This window comes from Anoplolepis gracilipes, chromosome 8, assembly GCF_047496725.1.
Source record: "Anoplolepis gracilipes chromosome 8, ASM4749672v1, whole genome shotgun sequence".
In the NCBI taxonomy this organism is placed as follows: Eukaryota; Metazoa; Arthropoda; class Insecta; order Hymenoptera; family Formicidae; genus Anoplolepis; species Anoplolepis gracilipes.
This window is the reverse complement of record NC_132977.1, coordinates 5,710,204-5,726,547: the sequence shown is the minus strand read 5'-3', so window position 1 is coordinate 5,726,547 and position 16,344 is coordinate 5,710,204. Positions and strand designations below refer to the sequence as shown.

Below are 16,344 nucleotides of genomic sequence, written 5' to 3'. Positions count from 1 at the left end.
ATATATATATATATATATATATATATATATATATATATATATATATATATAGATTAATCTTATTTTCTATTTATTAATTTTATTTGTTCTTATAGAATTCATTAATCTGTATATAAAAGATCAAATTCTATATATATGAAAATAAGCGCATATATGGATAGTCTCAAAAAATGAATTCTTTATGAAATATTTCACATTTGGTTCAGACATAAAATAGGAAATCTATTTGTATTCTGTAAATATCAATACTAGTTAGCTCATTAATAGCAGTAATATCAATATATTTAGAGTTTAGAGAAATGTGATGTTCAAATTGTTTAAAGAAAGCGAACTTTATAGAAAAAAATGAAAGATGATTGAATTATACTTTTATAGTGTATATAGTGTTATCACATTTTTATAAAAAAAATTAAAGAAAGGAATTAAAGAAATCAATGTGTACAAATCTAAAAATTTATTATATTTTAAAAAATGAAATAGGAGTAAAATCAAAATATATCGGACAAAATATATATTGTACGAGCATCGTAAAAATTGTTTGAGAAATACAATAAGTGCTTTATTGTATTATACATCTCAGATTTATTGTGAGATACTTACCTAGTTCTATTACAAATCATAGCATGTCAGCTCTACTGTACGCACAGTATTTAAACAATATTTTAAAATCTTAATTATTAATCTTCATATTTGTACGCGATCTCCGAAAATTAAGGTTAAATGATACATCATGGCCGAAATGTCAAGGATGCCGCGTCGGTCATCTTCGCCGTTGCTCGGCCGCGTTCGGCTTCTGTGATTGCGCGGCGCGTTACCGCACGGCCGTAGAAGTCAAGCGCGGCCGAGCAGCGCCGAAGATAGCCGACGCGACATTCTTGAACATAGCTAGCGTTTTGGCATTCGCCGCCATTCGGATCCGAGCTCGCGAAGGTGGAACGTCGCGCGAATTTTACGCGGAGTGTACATGAGCGCGTGCGCGCGCGCGCCAAGTAAAAGCGAATCGAGGGAAGGTATATACATATACAGTAACCGACCGCACGATTTTCGTCGCGTGGCAGTGGTGCGTTACATTGCGTCGCGTCGCGTTGCGTGTACGGTGTCAGTTATCGCTGGACGGATACGCCTCGCGGAACATGTTCACCAGGCATTGAAACGCACGTTTCGCATCGAGAGCGACGACAATCGTGATCAACTGACGGCTCCACCGGTGTGTGCGTGTGCTAGTTTCTGCCACTGATACAGATTCTTCTCTGTCTCTTTGTACGTCATATATTCGGTTAAAAAAAAGGAGCAATATTCCAACATGTATTCCGACGGCCACGAAGTGGATGGTAGCTGGGTGCTGCGCGTCTATGTGACGGATCTGCAGGTCGAGAGAAGTTTACGCGTAAAGGGAGAGCTGCACATCGGCGGTGTCATGCTACGTCTCGTGGAAGATCTCGGTGAGTGTAATGTTTTATATATATTTTCTTTTTCTTTAACGTTTCTTCTCTTGCCATTCATCGCTATCTTCTCTTGTCTTCTCTATTCTATCATTGTCGTCGCCGCACAATATAAAATACGCTTGTGTAACTGTCGTGACATTTCGTCGAATAGATCTCAATATTTGATAAATAGTTGCGTTTGAAATTGTTGGAAGCGCGAAATAATGACGTCACGTACTTGCAACAGGCGTTTTGAAATAGCCGGCAAATGGCGCGCATGCATTTTATGTATGTGCTTATATATGTGTGTATGTGCACTCGTTAAATTCAACAAGTAGAGCGATACTTACTGTGCTTAATGTATTTTGTTAAATAAATTTATTACAAAAGAGATTGACAAGTGTCAATCAGTAATCGGTCATTTTTTTCAAAATAATATTTTATTACATAATAGAGAGAAACAAAAAATAAAGTATATACGAAATATAGGTATATTGTAAAATCAGTTGAGATATCGTTATCGTGACACATAGAATATATAATCATTGCAAAAGCGCGACTTAAGCCAATCTTTTAAATTTTTAACTTTTATTTATAATAAGTATGCTTTATATTGTTTCTTTTATTTGACCGAATACATTAAAATAATTATGTAAAAATATAAAGGGTAAATTACAAAAAGAGAGAGATACAAGAGTGCACATTTTATCTTAATTTATTATTAAAAGCAAAGAAATGTAACGAAAATTGATAGAAAGTATATATTTATCTAATTTTTTATAAAACAACCTGAAAACGTAAAGAACATTTTTATAATATATGTATATATGTATGTTAATTTATGTATAAGTATTCGTACATAAGTCTTTTATTATTTAAATCTCATTGGTAAATTTTTCTTGAAACCGGTTAGTTTTTTACGAGACTAAAAACATTGATTGCCCTTGCACCGTTGATAATTACTCGATGCGGGTCGGTTTCAGTCTCTGAATTAGCCAATTTCGATCGATTGAAAAAGAAAAAGATGGAGAATATAGAGCTAAACACATCTATATATAGGATGGTTTATATCCATGGTGATGTAATCGGAGAAATAGAGTTTTACGTAAAAAATTGAAAACAGATTAAAACTTTGCGTACAAGACTTGTGTATATACATAGACGATTATGTTTTTGATATTTTTTTGTAAAATTTCTTTTTCGACTATAATATCGCGCAGCCCTATATACACATATGCTACATAAATGTAAGAAATAAAATCTAAAAAGAGAAGACATACAATTTATCTGCCTTCAGTCGTACGTGAAACACATATTTTTACTTTTGTGAAACTATTTTTTCTCATAGTTGCGTAGCGATATATTTTCGAATAAACATAGTGAAAAAAACTTCCAATAAAAAAAAGAATTCAAGCATACTTCATTCATTCGACGTGCGATAACGAAAATCGTCATATCTCGAGCGTGACCCGTTTGCGTGTGATAATTTTACACGAGTGCCGATATTCTCGCTCTTGTCAGCTAGGTCCAGTCATCCATTAGGTATGTAATGTTTTGGTGGTGGACAAATGAAATTAAATCACGTAAACAATCGATGTTATAAAATATTACAACAAATTTTCTATAATTGATATATTTTGATTAAACTAATTATATTGACGTAATAAAATATTCAAGAAAACATTTTTTTTTTTAAGAGATACATATTATATTAGTATTATTTATATTATATTTTTATTTTAACATAATACCAATTTTATTTAATTATTTTAATTATATCTAATTTAAATTTTCTGCATAAGAGCAAAGATTTTCTTTCTGTTTTTCAAAAAGAACTGATTAGTTTTTTAATTTTCTTTCGCATAGGTTGGTTAGCTTTAAAAAAATTGAGGTAATTATTTTAATTTTTTATTCAGTCAAATTAAGATAGAATATTTATCGTAATAACACCGTTCTCTTTCTCCCGCCTTTTACACGATGCAAAGATGATTGTGATTCATGAATATGTTATAACGTGAAGTATACCGAGTGTGGGTGCATTATTCAATCCTATTTTCACGAAACCTTCGCGATGCGAGGGATACAATTTTGAATCGATATTGAAGGAAGATGAATAAAATTATAACTATCGTTACACACGCGCGCACTTTTTATGCTACATTGATACTTTGTATATATGTACATTGATTTGAAAATATGGGAGCTAATCGATTTTTTCGAAGAAAGAGGGACGACGAACATCGGACATGTCACAGTGCGGAGTCAGACAGGTAAAAAAAATCTGGCAGCCATATCTTTTGTTGACTGGTCCTCTTTTTTACTTTGTGGCACCAGCCCGGCCCCAACAGGTTAGTGTGGTCGTGCAGGTTCTCGCTGCATCACCGCTCGACCACTCCGAACCGGACCGACGCGTATTACCGGCCTCGAGTCTTATGTAAATACACCGGGTGTCCCGCAGTGCACGTAGTCGGGACCCGAGATTCGATGCATTACAATGAGTCACACGGATTTAAGTATTTTGGCTGATAATATATATATTTATATATGTATATTATCAGCCAAATATATATATATATATATATATATATATATATATATATATATATATCAGAAAGAGATATATTTTGAAAGATTTAAAAGATCCGCGCACAATATTCATAAAATTCAGTAAAGAATATTTAACTAACATAAACGTAGAAAAAAAAGTTTCTTGTCAAAGTTTGAATCGATTTTCAGTTTTGATAATACATATAATTTTAATTTCCCATGTGTACATATGCATCATATATACAGTATACTAAATAAAATATGTGATCAGATTCGATATTTATATTTTTTTATAAATATAATGGCAGAGATACTCTGTATGTAGTGTAAATTAGTTTAAATCTTTGAAATGTTTAAATGTTTAAAATAATATGTATATATAATTTTACAAACGCACAAAATTACACAATAATGCAAAATTAATTTATTTCGAATTTTGTTCTTCTGGAAAAATACGCGTTTATGTCTTTAACATACTTTTGCTCAAATATGTACAATGGATAAGATAGCCTATGTTAGACTATAAATAAAATCATTATAACAAAAAAAATTATATTTTATAACAATTGTTATGCTAATAATGTTAACTTACATTTATTGTACATGATATTGTACATGCAAAAATTTTAATTGAAAATTTACTTAATTCTCATTTAAAATTATTTTGAGAGCGCGTATATATTTATTTCGAATTTTGTTCTTTAGGAAAAATATGCTTTTATGTCTTTAACGTAATTTTGCTCAAATATGCAATGGATAAGATAGCCGATACAATTTTTAAAATGCGCTTTAAAAGCGTAGTAAACCGGAAAAAATAGGAATGTTTAAGTTATAAAATATATTCGTTTTTTTCTGCTTTTTACTTATACTTCTTCCAAATACAACAGAAAGAAAATCTCATATTCCAAGATTAAATACTGTTAAATTATAAATTTTAATTAATAATAAATTTTTACATTTAAATATATATAATTTTTTTTTTAATTTCGAGGTATTTGGATGATTTAAAATATAAAGTAACAATGACAAAATATCATCTTTTTATAATAATATAAACAATAGACGTTATGTTGTGTGCATTTTTTAAAGAGTCTGCTTATGGACTTGCTGAATTAAACACAAAGTTCAAATAATGCAATAACGATTAAATCCTGTTATGTCTTTACGATTATCACGAGAATCTTACGTTTACGACTTGAACATGAGCTCGAGTTTCATCTTTTTTTAGCTATTTTCTTCATTCGGATTTGTTTGCTCCATAATTTTCACATTGTAATCTGTAAACACGTTGCGTAAGCGACTTTGAAGTAGTTCGAGCGTATTTACGTTCGAGCTTTATGTTACGTAACATGCATCAATACATTGCAAAATAAAACTTCCATGTTTACTCAATTTTATCTTGCTTGAGGCATTTTACATATATATATATAAGATTTAATTGTTGTGTCATTTAATTTTATTTTCTTATAATTACTATATAATTTTCTCAACATGAAATGAGATTGTGTATATGTATACACCACAAAAAAATAAAACTATAAATCGCGAATGATCACATTTACGAGTGCTTTCATTCGATATTTAGTTCTTATCAAAATGCCGCTCGAATAATTGCCGGTCGTTGGTCAGACACGTGGCTTCGCGAAGTCATGAAAGAAGAAAAAGTCAGCGACACCCGAGCCGATGTACCGTACGTCAGAGCTCGACGACAAGACTGCATTCTTCTTACGACTCTTCCGGGAAGCCATAGACCTGCTGCCGAGCTTTCCTTTTCACGGCTTCAAATTCCGTGATTTTTGAATTTCTACCACATGCATGAAATGCACACCACATACTTGTCTAATAAAGAAAAAAATTTCGAACATGTCAAAATCTTTATTAAAAATTATTCTAAGATTAAAAGAATAGATATATTAATCATATACAATTAACAGATTTCTTGGTAAATTTGTGTATTTTTTGCGGTAATTTTTTTTCTCAATCATTTATTCAATGACAAATTATTTTTCTCGGTGAATGTAATTTTCACATGAATTTTTTACGATGTCTAATTTTTCACTGAAATCAGGTTGCACAGGAAGAAAAAGCGTGGGGGTGTCAGAATGATTTTTTTTTCCCTAACGAAGTGAAAAGCAAGCTCGTGAAGGTTAAAGCTGAAGGTCGAGTCACCGCGAAGCGCTTAAGTCGAATTATCTGCTCAGATTACATGTATAGCGTTAGATTACACACCGTAATTTTATATCACGTCGGCTACCTTACGCGGTTCGCAATGGAGGCGAATCATTTTGGCAAAAACGATTCATACAATATTGTCGCAAGTGCGCAGACACACACATACATTATAGTGATTCGTTATTAGTGAGATTAATAATGATCTTTGTATAAAGTTTAGGAATGATATCTTTCTAATAAAAAAATCAGATTTCGACAATATATAGTACCTAGCGTATCAAATATTAAATAACAAAGTTATCTAATTTTGGTCAGTAGCCTGTTTATAGAACTTTCTTTGAACTCTGATCCAGATGGTAAATACTCGTCAAAGGCATGTATTGTAGTAACACCTGGACTTTTCGTCCAGGTTCCGGTTGGAGACAAGGTTGCTTGTGCTAATAATAAAAGTATTTTATAGAAATTCTGTAAAGCATATTCGAGATATGTACGAAAACCATCACACATACACACAAACACGCATAAAATTAAGGTTTTTAAATTTCCTAATTTGTTTAATTGTAATTTTTTTACTTACAAAGAGAAAAAAAGTTTTTTGACAGAATATTATATAGTGCTGCATTAATTTATCTTCTTTATTCAACGTAAGAAGACATTCCTCTATTGTTTGAGAAATGTAATTTGGTGCGAAGAAATATCACTTTTGTTAGGATTTATAACTTATAAAAATAAAACACAATGTGTTGTTGATGCACGCACGACTCACGTATCATCTTAATTACGAATAAAATTAAGAGAAGAAAAGGCAACGGACGTATTATAGACGAGTGATTTAATTCTGTTTGTACGTGACATTGGATATCAAAGAATATTTTTTCTTTTATATTTTCTGAAGGAACTTGAGAGGATTTAATTACAGCCTCGTCTTCTTTGGGTATTCTTTAAGATTTGGAAGATGGTACATTTCCTTGTAAAATTATTAATATTTTTGTATAAAAAGTTTTATTCTATGTTTTCAGCTTTATCATTTTTTTACCGTTTGTACCATTAATAAAATCATCACTCTATAACGCGTACATGATACGACTATTCTTTTGATTATGACAAAGTTGTATTTTTATCTGAAGATTTTATGGTTTTTATACGAAATTTTTGAGAGAAAATTAAATTTGTTTAATTAAAGTTGTATCCTATATTTTAACATGTAAAAAATTTTATTACGGATTAAAATAATCGCGATTATCTATATGTCATTAAAAATGTTTCTCCGAGATAATTATCTCATGTGTATCGGTTAATCCTTGACCTTTCAAAGTTCATCTCGTTCGAACATTCTTATGAGACGATAATTGATATTGAATATTATCGATAATCTTGCAGCCGCGTTACGTGAATATGCTAATAGCTCACATAGTTACACTTGTTATTAAGCTTGCAATCTCAATTCAATTGATTAGCACTACGTTAATTGGAAATGACGTTAAGAATCAACCGCGTCTGAAACGCTATTAAAACGATAAGTTAACTCCAAACGTGTCTTTCTCAATTGTTAATTGAAAGAATCAGAATAATAACGAGTCTCTAGGCTATTACATTAAAATCTTTTTACGTCTTTGAAATATCTGTCAATAAGAAAATTGTGTGAAGCTGTTTTATTTGAGATATATGTAAATATTACCATACAATTTTTATCAATCTAAAAACAGGAGAAATTCCTATTTTTATAGTTAAAAACGCGTGTGAAAATGATTAGGTTGTCTTCAAACAAAGACCATATTTTGCATGTTAAATACAAACACCGAGTGCATAATTTCGTGTAAAATGTGACGACGATGTTTACATTTTAATATTATGAGTCATAAAGATTCTTTCATATGAACTCTTTATTCTTGACGAAATAAGTAAATGATTATTGAACAAATGGTAACATTTGGATAAATAATTACATATCTTTAAAGTAATTTTTTTTATTTAAATAATTTACAATCGACACTAAAAAGTTTTAAATTATTGAGTATCGAATATTTTCTCTCGTCGCTTAATATTAGAGTTATTTTGATCTTTTAAAATAAATTTTTTGTTTCGATAAGCATAATGGGAGAAATAGTCGTATTAAGTTGCGTAACCAAGAATTTCTATGAAATATAAACAATTTATTCGAAAACATGATGACATTTTTTACGACGAACGTGCTGAATTTATAATTAAACGAGTGAATCATGCGCGATAAAGACAAGTTCTTTCAGATAACTCGAGAGCTCGTGAGTTTCATTTGTACGTGCCTAGAATCCACTAGACCAAAAATATTTTAGACGAAACGATGAGAGTCTGAGATGGTTCTCGACGTGCGTCGCTCAGACAAGGAAATGGCAGAGATGACGATGATTTTAGCACCGTCGATGAAACTCCGCTCTGAAACCTTGACCGAGCGACCTCATTATTGCGGTTGAACGGCACGAAGGACGAACCTTATAAGTATATGAGTCGCGACAAATTCATGATGATTAACACGAATTTTTACACGGTATAACTCTCGATCTCATTGTCAGACGAATTTAAGAGACAGAAGAGTTATAACATAAAACGCAACGGGGCATCGATCAAAAATGTTGCGACAAAATCTTATCAAACACACATGTAATAAATGATTTTTAAAGACATTTGTAATTCTACAAGCATAAATTAAATTTGATTAAATCAAAGAATATATCTGTTATAAATATGCATATTATTCACGTAATGTTTCAAGGTATATTTTTATATTTATATATAATTGTAGAAAAGAAGTTTCTTCATTTTTTATTTTTTTTTTTCTCTCATTTTTTAAATTTATTTTTTACTGTATTTATTTAAGTATAACCTTTACGTCTGCTTTTTATCTCATAAATTTATCTCATAAAATAACACAAAATATTTTTGCGTTATTGATATTGCTCTTGGCATGTATGATATTTTTTTATGGAAACATAATATCCTGACACATTCACAAAATCTCCTCTGTGCATTATATTTTTCATTACGAAAAATGAAATGACCGCACATCATTATATTTGCTTCGAGGCCGCGATGCCTTTGGGTCGTAACAGGAATTTTACTTGTAAACAACTTAAGAGTACGAGCTGGACGACAATAAGATCAAACAGAGACCACACCCTTGTTAATGTGGTCCTTCTATTAATGTCTTAAGATATAAATTTAAATGATTGGCTTACATCTTAATATGATTATTTAAATTACTCTTTAAAATATGTTACTAAAACTTACTGTTAAAAAACATACTTTTTTTGAAAAATATAATTTATTTAACCTGAGGCATAACTTCAACTGCTGTTAGAATTTTTATATATAAGATTAATATATTAGAATTAAGGAGAATTTTAACATGGATTAATATACATTAATTTGCGTTTAATATTCATTAATTTGTTTATTTTAATACATTGTTTTTTAAGCTATTTAAATTTTTGAATATTAGGAAGAAAGATTAGATGCACGCGTGTATAGATATGTGTTTGTGTATATGTGTGTGTATTTGTAAACAAAATGTGAACAAATATATATCATGGATTTTATATAAATATTGCGACGAGATTATCTTATTAGTAATTTAATAACATTAATATATGTACATATATATATATATATATATATGTCCGAATATTACAATTATATATAAATTTAAAATTCGAAAAAATGTATAATTCTGATTGGTAGATTATAAATTAAAATATAAATATCTACATATATATACATACATATGTATCTGCCAGTATATATGTATATATATGAATAAAAGAGAATTTTTGTAAAATTCTTTAAAAATTCTTAAAAATAATAGATCAATTTAAATTGTGACATTGTAAATATTCAAATTTTTAGTTAGTTGCATCGAGAAATAAGAGACTCAAGATCGATGTTTGTGCAAGCACTTTCATAAAGTAAAATGTATACAGATACATTCTTTCTCTCTACATTTTGCATACATAGATAATGAATATACACATAGGTGATTTGTCGATAAAACGTCACTGGAATTCATGTTGTAGATCTCATTATGTCACGAATGATTAAACGTTATAACTATCCACTGAGGGGCGTAAATGTTGATAGCCAGTCTGATCGCAGTGATTTACATAAAATTGAATCATTGCTCGACTCACAAGCTTTATTCGTAATTAGTTACGCATGTTTCTCTCACTACTTTTGCAATAGAGTAGTAGCAGAATAGTCGTGCAGAATAGTGAAAGTAACAAAATAAGAATGATAATTTAAGTTACATTTTTATTAATTTGATCATTAAGATCTAATTTAATTAATTTACAAATTAAAAATGATAATATAGACACAATTACATATATTATTAATTTTAAAATTAATGTAAGTGTAAGAAATGAGATTAAATATATTTTGCATATTATAATTATAAGATTATAAAAAAAGTAAAAACCCTATTTATACTTGTAAGTAATAATAATAATAAATTTTATCTTTTTAAAGCAAATATAAAAAAATAATTTTGTAAAAACTAAAAATATATTATTACTTAATTATATACACACTATAAAATGCTATTTCTTCTAGTAAAATTATTGCATTATAAAATATAAATTCGCGCAATGATTATGCATCTTTTATATTTTTTTTAATATTTGCGTAATCATTTTTTTGCGAGAGATCTTGTCTAAGATGACAATTTTTAGAACATATTTTTTGAGGCATGTTTTTGCACGTTGTGGCAAGAATAATATGCGAAAAGTTGACTATATGGCTAGTTAGTTCGATTAAATAACTACCGACATCCCCGTTTATTCCGTTCAATTAGAGCATCCGTATACGGTACTTATTCGTTCAAATAGGATGATAGAATTATTTACGGATACACCTACTGGAATAAAGTCGAGTTCTTCAATCAAGAACCAAAACTTTAATTAATTAATATTTATATAAATATAATTCAGAAGAAGTTATTATTATATTTATGTGTCAATTGTTTAAAGTATTAGATATTATTTATATACACTGGATAGATATACAACGGGAATTCCGTGAAATATTCTCTTAGAAATTGTCCGAAACTTCAAGTGTGATCTAAATCTATTTTCTAAAACGAAATGCTACTCGAGCAGTAAATGCTGTCGCATTCAATGATGATTTAATAGGAGCCTCGACCATCATATTCTATCTTTCTCTGTCTCGCGTAATGTAGATCGATTCTTGTCTCTACATGGTGTACATATTGTAACGTTCATTGACCGTTCAATAATGCGACAAATATGTTTTCTGTCGCGTGCTTTTCAAGACTGATAGAATATGCGTATCAAGATCACTATGTACATATAATATATAACACATAGTAGTTAATAAAAACGGTATATAAAAATAAAAATAAAAATATATTTAATGAGCACACACCCCATATACATACATATATTATATACTAATTACATTAAGAATTATATGATAGAATTGACGGTTTATTTAAAATTTTATGAATAAATATATAATTAACAAAAGAATAAAGAGAGAACACCATTAATTATATATATTTTTAATACATATACATTAATAATAATAGTAAAGAAAGTGTCACATTTATTAATAATGATTTATACATATATAATAATTTTAATAATAAGTATATTCTTCTAAATTTTAGATTATTTATATCATTATTTCAATTTTATTTTTAAATGTTTTTGTATATAAATGATATTTTATGATATATTGTTCAACATATCGCGCTTAATTAACTACCATATAATTGATATACAATCGCATGTACGTGTTGGATTGTTGAATGAGTTTACTGTTACACATATTTTTGGAAGTTTTTTTTTTTTTTGTGGAAGTTAACTTGTATGCATGACTGATTCTTCTCTGCGGACAATTTCTTTTAATCAAACGACGAAACAATTTGCATTCGTATAATTATATAACAGATCGTTCTCGAATAAAGATGAATTAAAATGTTCTAAACGTACTGAAAATAATGATAAAGGTTTGAAATTATTTTTATTTGAATATACATATTTTTAATTAATTTTTTCTCTTTCCTTTCTATTTGCTTATTTATAAGATATATTATTTATTCCTCGTACAATTTGTACGAAAGAAGCAAAACATTATCTTGATACAATGTTGTTTGACACTTAAAAAAATTTGGAAATTAATTTATGGAAAATTGACAAAAATAATTTGATAAGCGGACACGTGTGTATATATTCTCGATATATTCGATTTGTGCTTTCAATCTATATAATTTAATCTCTGTCTCTTGTGCTCTGGTGGAATTATATTGTGCACAATCTAGATTAATATTATTATTATTATTATTGATTTGAGGTCGCGATAGAATCTCGATCGTTCTTACGACAGTAAAGCATGATTGTTCCGGCTGATGGTATTCGCTCGTGCAGAACGTTATTTCGTTTCTTTGCGATCGACACCGTTCGCAAGCGATACGTTTGAGTTTTGCTCAAACGAGGCCACAAATGCTGCGCGAATCTATTCCATCGTATTCGCACAAATATCGATATAAATAGATCGGCAAATGCAACTTATAACCGAGAAATGCGCGAAGTGCATATTATGGTATTAGATCGAAATAACAATATTTGATATTTTTCTATTTATGTTATTTTATTTCATTTTTTTATGTTATTTTATTTTTTATTTTAATGCCGATAATTTAGAGTTTAGAGTATGAAACACATCAGAATAAGTAATCACCTATTTTACAGAAAAAAAAATAATTTTGCTTGGAAAAATAGTAAACTGACAATTTTCAAAATAAAATATAACATATTTATTTCTTATTATATAACAATAACATATAGAATGCCAATTGAGTATGCTACTTCATCTTACTCATTTTTTTAAATTAAAAAAAATTTACATTTGTCAAATGTTGTCCTTCGCATTTATCCTATATTACTTTAGCCTATCAGATTTCGCATCGCTGTTTGCATTTATGTTGTCTAGTATAGCTGTAGAGTTTTCCTGTATATTGGCCTTGAGTTCGTTAATATACAGAAAAAAAACTAGTCATACCAGACAACATAGTGCAGTGATGCAAAACCTATGTAATAGACTAGAATAGTGTAGAATAAATATGGAGGACGTTTGACAAATGTAAAAAATTAAAAAAAATTTAAATGAGTAAGCATATATATTCATAAAGCGTAATATATTCAAATGGCATTCTGTATCCTATTGTTATATAACAAGAAATAAATATTTAGTTATAATTCCTTTATTTATTTATTTTGAAAATCGTCAGGTTTCCGTAACTCTATATATTACAAATTATATAAAAAAATAGAATCATACGCAGATATTATTCAAATAATTTTTTATCCTAAATTTTTAAATTTGATTTAATCTATTAGTATTGATATCACTTAGAATAGATATTAAAAATTATTTTTTTTTATATTATATATACTTTTATTATATGTATATTTTTTTAATGAATTTTGTACACAATATATGTATATAGAGAAAAATTAGCTAAAATATGGGATAAGTACTTACACTGCAGCAAAATAGCTTGAGTTTTTACATCATAAATCTTATGTATTTTGGTGAAATATTTTTATATATTTATTCTGTTTTATATAATGGATGTTTATTAAAGCTCCCAAGTAAAAGTCGCAATTATAGTGTATATACATTAAAGCACATAAAATATTGTTTATATTTTAATTAATCAATTATTTTAATAAATTAACAAATACAGATGTTTTAAGCCAAATTCAATATGATTTGTTAATACAAAAATGTTGTTACGGAAAAATAAGCATTAAGTAATATGCAGAATGTATCCGCTTGTGGATTAACGGGGAAACGATTATCTATGAAACATCGTTAGTTGCCGACCACCGAAATTGCATTAAAGGCAGGAAGAACGATGATTCACGCGGATGTGACTGCATTCTGCAAGCTGTTCTTTTCCTGTTCGATACGGTGTGTTTCTGTAATATTATGTATCATGGGTTTTGCCGCGAAGCTAATAGCTTGCATAATTTTTTCAATAATTAGGTCTTTAAAAAAAAAACTTTTTATAATTAATAAATTTTTATTGAATAATGTTGGTTACTTTTTTTACTAATTAATATTTTTAATAATTTTAATAATTTTTATTTTACATTAATATTTATATGTATAAAATTAATATTTTTATTTACATTAATATTATAAACGTATATACCAGTAAACATTTTTCTTTCAATTTTCTCAAGAAAACGAATATATATTGATTTTTAATATTTTATTTGAAATATAGGATGGTGTGTACGCACATACACAATACATATATATGTATACACACACACACACACGTACAGTCGAGGAAGAGGAAATAATTTTGAAAAATTTGAAATAAATTAAACACGTAAAGTAAAATTTTCTATAAGCTTTAATTTCGAAAAAAAATTTGTGGAAATTGGAGAATTAAGAATAGCTTTTTGTATTTTTTTTTTAAACTTGACTGAACTTGAATCTAGAAAGACATAGTTACTCATTCACATGTTTATATTTACAAACTTAGGCTAGCACGCGGATTTGTTTCTTTGTAACGTAGAGGAAGGAGAAAATATTTGAGACAACGATACATTGTACAAGTAATGGCGGGAGTATACGGTGCAGCGCATCGCATCCGTTTCTGATCTCACACGCTCGCACACACAGAATATATTGCGTATGTGCGTGCGTGCGTGCAGAGCGCTGGACTCTCGATGCTTGGTTTAAATTTAAAGATAGCTTGTGACGTCAACAGAGCTCTTGCTCCCGAACTGCTGTTGCGGGTACCTGATATATATATATATATATGTGTGTATGTGTGTGTGTGTGTATATATGCGCCTGCTAGAACTCACATCGTCCAATTCTTGCGAATTTCGTAACTACTGACCATAATATATATTGAAACTTGCTACTAAACTAAGTTTCGTAAGCAATTCCCAAGAAATTCACCACGTGAAAAAAGGATTACCTAGCTGTTTTCTTTTTAGAAACATTTCTTATACTTTTTAACGAAATAAACTATATACAAAACTCATCAATTATAAAATTATTGCAAAACATTAGAGTAAAAAAGTTGAATTATTCATAAAATTTCGACTCTTTTATTTTTCCCTTTAAAGACACATTGTCGATTGCGTAAAGCATCGAATCGTACTCGTAAATGTACTCGTGCCATTACGGGTAACGTTGAAGAATGATGTCCGCGGGCTCTCATCCACGTAATGCATTAGTCTCTCTTGCGAAAATAGCTGCCGTTCAAGCGGAAGGCACGACACGACCTGCGAATTACATCACGGCGATGAACTCGCGTGACATCTAATCCGCGAATGTTTGAGAGAACTGCGCACAAATTAGAAATTATTTTCTTTTTACACGAAGATTTTATATAAAATTTACAAAAACCGTAGACTGTTTTATAAATCTTTTTAATAATTGGCTTTTCTTTTTCCCATATATATATATATATAATATAAATATACGTAAATTTTTTTATATATGTAAATATATTTTATATAATAATGAAAATATAAAATAAACACATATACATATATATCTTATATATATCATAAGACAAACTTTATCTTATTAAATGCAAGCATTATGTTGACGCGTTCCGGATATTTTAAGACGAACGATCAATCTGACATTGTGAAAAAACAGCATACTTGAGGAAAGAGAAAGTGTAATCTCTTGTATGTACGTAAATTATCAGCCTGTGCTAATATTATGTCCCGTAATTATCAGTCCCTCCCCCCCCCCTTTTAGCTGGGTTTTATCTTATCACATATTTTTCATTCTAACGCAGCTACCTGTCGGTTTCACCTTCAGGCTCGTTGTGGCAAACTAATTAGCATACTAAAATCATTCTCTCACAATCCATTATCGAGACGTTCATTTGTAATAACGTAGCTTTCTTCTTTAGGCGATAACTATGTGTTTCTCCTATTTTCTTTAAAGATTTATAAAAAATTTAATCCACTATTATTAATTAACTAGAGTCCGTGCTAAAATTTTTTGTGCTTCAAGAAAAGAATAATTAAATCCACCGCTGCACATCTAAATTATCTTGATTAGAGATTGTTTAAATAGTAGTTTAATCAAATAAAAATATATTTGTCAGTCGTAAATATAATAATAAATTATCTCTTGTGTCTATTATTTGAATAAGATTTTGTCGA

General features: G+C 29.1%; 1 protein-coding gene across 1 annotated transcript in view; it reads left to right on the top strand.

Annotated features, from left to right (window-relative positions):
• Positions 1-888: 888 nt before the first annotated feature.
• The window catches only part of LOC140669020 (unc-112-related protein), a 36,574-nt gene continuing 21,118 nt past the window's right edge, over positions 889-16,344 (top strand). The window contains exon 1 of the mRNA XM_072898443.1: positions 889-1,442. Coding sequence (XP_072754544.1) covers positions 1,304-1,442 — 139 coding nt within the window. The 5' untranslated portion in view covers positions 889-1,303. The remainder of the gene's footprint in view (positions 1,443-16,344) is intronic.